The following is a 2,500-nucleotide window of genomic DNA, read 5'->3' as shown; positions in this document are numbered from 1 at the left end:
GTGTGTGTGTGTGTGTGTGTGTGTGTGTGTGTGTGTGTGTGTGTGTGTGTGTGTGTGTGTGTGTGTGTGTGTGTGTGATACAATCCAAAGAGAGGCCCTGAGTTTATCAGCTACTAAGCTACAGTTGTCTGGGGGTTAAGCTGTCTAAGAGCACTCCTCAGTTGCAACATAAAACAGAGCAAATGGAAGATAAAACTAACCGCTAACCTACTGTACCATGGGTCTGTCTGCGTAGGTGTGTGTGTGTGTGTAAGAGAGTGTGCGTTGCGGTTACGGTTACGGTTATGGTGCTATGTTGCTTAGCAGACGCTATTGTCCAAAGCGACATACAAACAAAACAACACAACAATTACATTTAGCAGTTGATCAGTCTATAGTGTCGACTTAAGAAAATAGCAACATGAACAATAAACAGTGTCAATATAAGTAAAGCTAATGAAAATAAAACAGTGTGTGTGTGTGTGTGTGTGTGTGTGTGTGTGTGTGTGTGTGTGTGTGTGTGTGTGTGTGTGTGTGTGTGTGTGTGTGTGTGTGTGTTGTGTGTGTGTTTGTGTGTGTGTGTGTGTGTGTGTGTGCACGCGCTGGGGGTTGTGTGAGCACCAAAATAAAACAGAGAGGGTTAAAGCGGAAGGATCTTTGGTAAAAAATTAACACTTTGAACAAGCACAAAGACTATACATGAAGTGTTGCTGTGTGTATAGTATGTGTATAGTGTGTGTATAGTATGTGTATTGTATGTATGTAGTATGTGTGTAGTATGTGTGTGTAGTATGTCTATAGTATGTGTGTAGTATGTGTGTAGAATGTGTGTGTAGTAAGTCTGTTTTCTGGCTGTCAGTAAGTGTCCTGTAATGTTTTTCAGCCATGTGCTCCCCACCCTGTGCTAATGGAGGCACCTGCATGCGATGGAACATGTGTCTCTGCCCAGAGGGTTGGACTGGACAAGGCTGCCATACAGGTAACACACACACACACACACACACACGCACACACACAATATTAAAATCATCGGAAAATCCATGCGAATTTTCCACTTATTTTAAACTCCGTTAATACCAACATTTTGCAGTTGCAGGATCCATGTATTTGTAAGGAACCATTACTGTAATAGACCAGTCCTGTGGTTTACTGACGCTCCATGTATTTGGTCCTAGCTGTGTGCTCATTGCCGTGTGCTAACGGAGGTCGCTGTGTGACTCCTGACGTATGCCAGTGTCCCTCTGACTACACAGGCCCCCAGTGCCTCAACCGTAAGTGTGTGTTAGTGTTTGTGGCAACAAAGTGTAAGATATGTCTATAATTTTGTTATGTCTATGTCTGAATTTATATCGCCATAAGTAAAGCATTAGATATGTGTACTGTAATACTGTTTACTGTAATATTATCTGGTATGATAATATGTGTGTGTGTGTGTGTGTGTGTGTGTGTGTGTGTGTGTGTGTGTGTGTGTGTGTGTGTGTGTGTGTGTGTGTGTGTGTGTGTGTGTGTGTGTGTGTGTGTGTGTGTGTGTGTGTGTGTGTGTGTGTGTGCGCGCGCAGCTATGTGTACCCCACCCTGTAAGAATGGGGGACGGTGTGTCGACATCAATAAATGCAGCTGTACTGGAGGATGGCAGGGATCTCGCTGCCAAATAGGTACTACTTCAGTCATCACACAAACACTCATACACACGTAATGACACAGCCAAAACATGTCAGTGGAATGAAGATCACAGGTACGTACGTAAAGGCTTTCTTGCCTCTTTTATCTAATGATCAGTAGCACTGGACATCTATAAGATGCTTTAATAGACGTGTTATGGATTAGTCACTAGTCCAGATGGTGTATGATGTGCTGTGTCAGTAGCGGTGTGTGTATGTACACTGCTACTCTCTATGTGTCTCTGTTTTCAGAGCCTGTCCAGTGCCTTAAAGCCTGTCAAAATGGTGGTGTGTGTGTGGGAGTCAATCGCTGCAGATGTCCAGCTGGATTCATTGGAACGTTTTGCGAGAATGGTAAATTCTGCCTCATGCATTACTGCCTCGTTGCCTGCAAGTACTGAAGCTATGCATGCTCATTAATGTAATCTGGCTAAGGTTAGTATTTGTAGTGTAACTATATGGAATTAATTTGGCTGGCTGTCTACTTAGGCGAAGTAATATGGTACATATCTGTCTATACAGTTCATACTGAGTGTCCATATTTATTTTGTTTTTATAGTATTACTGTCAATACACTGCATATGTCTGTATTATTTTCACTACTCTTATAATGTTAGTGCTACTACACGGCACATATCTGTACATTTTGTTCATACATTGTTCAAACTGCATATCCATATCTATTCTGCTCTTACTGTAAGGCTACTGCTAAAACATTGTGCATAATTATATTTAGATTTAAATTATATTACTGTAAACCATACCACTTTCTTGACTGTACATTACTGTCTATACTTCACTATGTGTCTTGTATAGTTTATACTGTCTACTGATTTTTTTTGTACTTCTGGTTAGACACA

At 41.5% G+C, this 2,500-nt stretch overlaps 1 protein-coding gene across 1 annotated transcript in view; it reads left to right on the top strand.

Moving 5' to 3' along the window:
- The window catches only part of si:ch211-221n20.8 (uncharacterized protein LOC100034409 homolog), an 11,306-nt gene that overhangs the window by 7,297 nt on the left and 1,509 nt on the right, over nucleotides 1–2,500 (top strand). Inside the window, exons 16-19 of the mRNA XM_062555861.1 lie at nucleotides 863–958; nucleotides 1,155–1,250; nucleotides 1,539–1,634; nucleotides 1,893–1,994. Of these exons, the coding sequence (XP_062411845.1) occupies nucleotides 863–958; nucleotides 1,155–1,250; nucleotides 1,539–1,634; nucleotides 1,893–1,994 (390 nt within the window). The remainder of the gene's footprint in view (nucleotides 1–862; nucleotides 959–1,154; nucleotides 1,251–1,538; nucleotides 1,635–1,892; nucleotides 1,995–2,500) is intronic.

The sequence above is a fragment of the Sardina pilchardus genome, chromosome 15 (genome assembly GCF_963854185.1).
Source record: "Sardina pilchardus chromosome 15, fSarPil1.1, whole genome shotgun sequence".
Taxonomy (NCBI): Eukaryota; Metazoa; Chordata; class Actinopteri; order Clupeiformes; family Clupeidae; genus Sardina; species Sardina pilchardus.
This window is presented reverse-complemented; position numbering and strand designations above follow the sequence as displayed.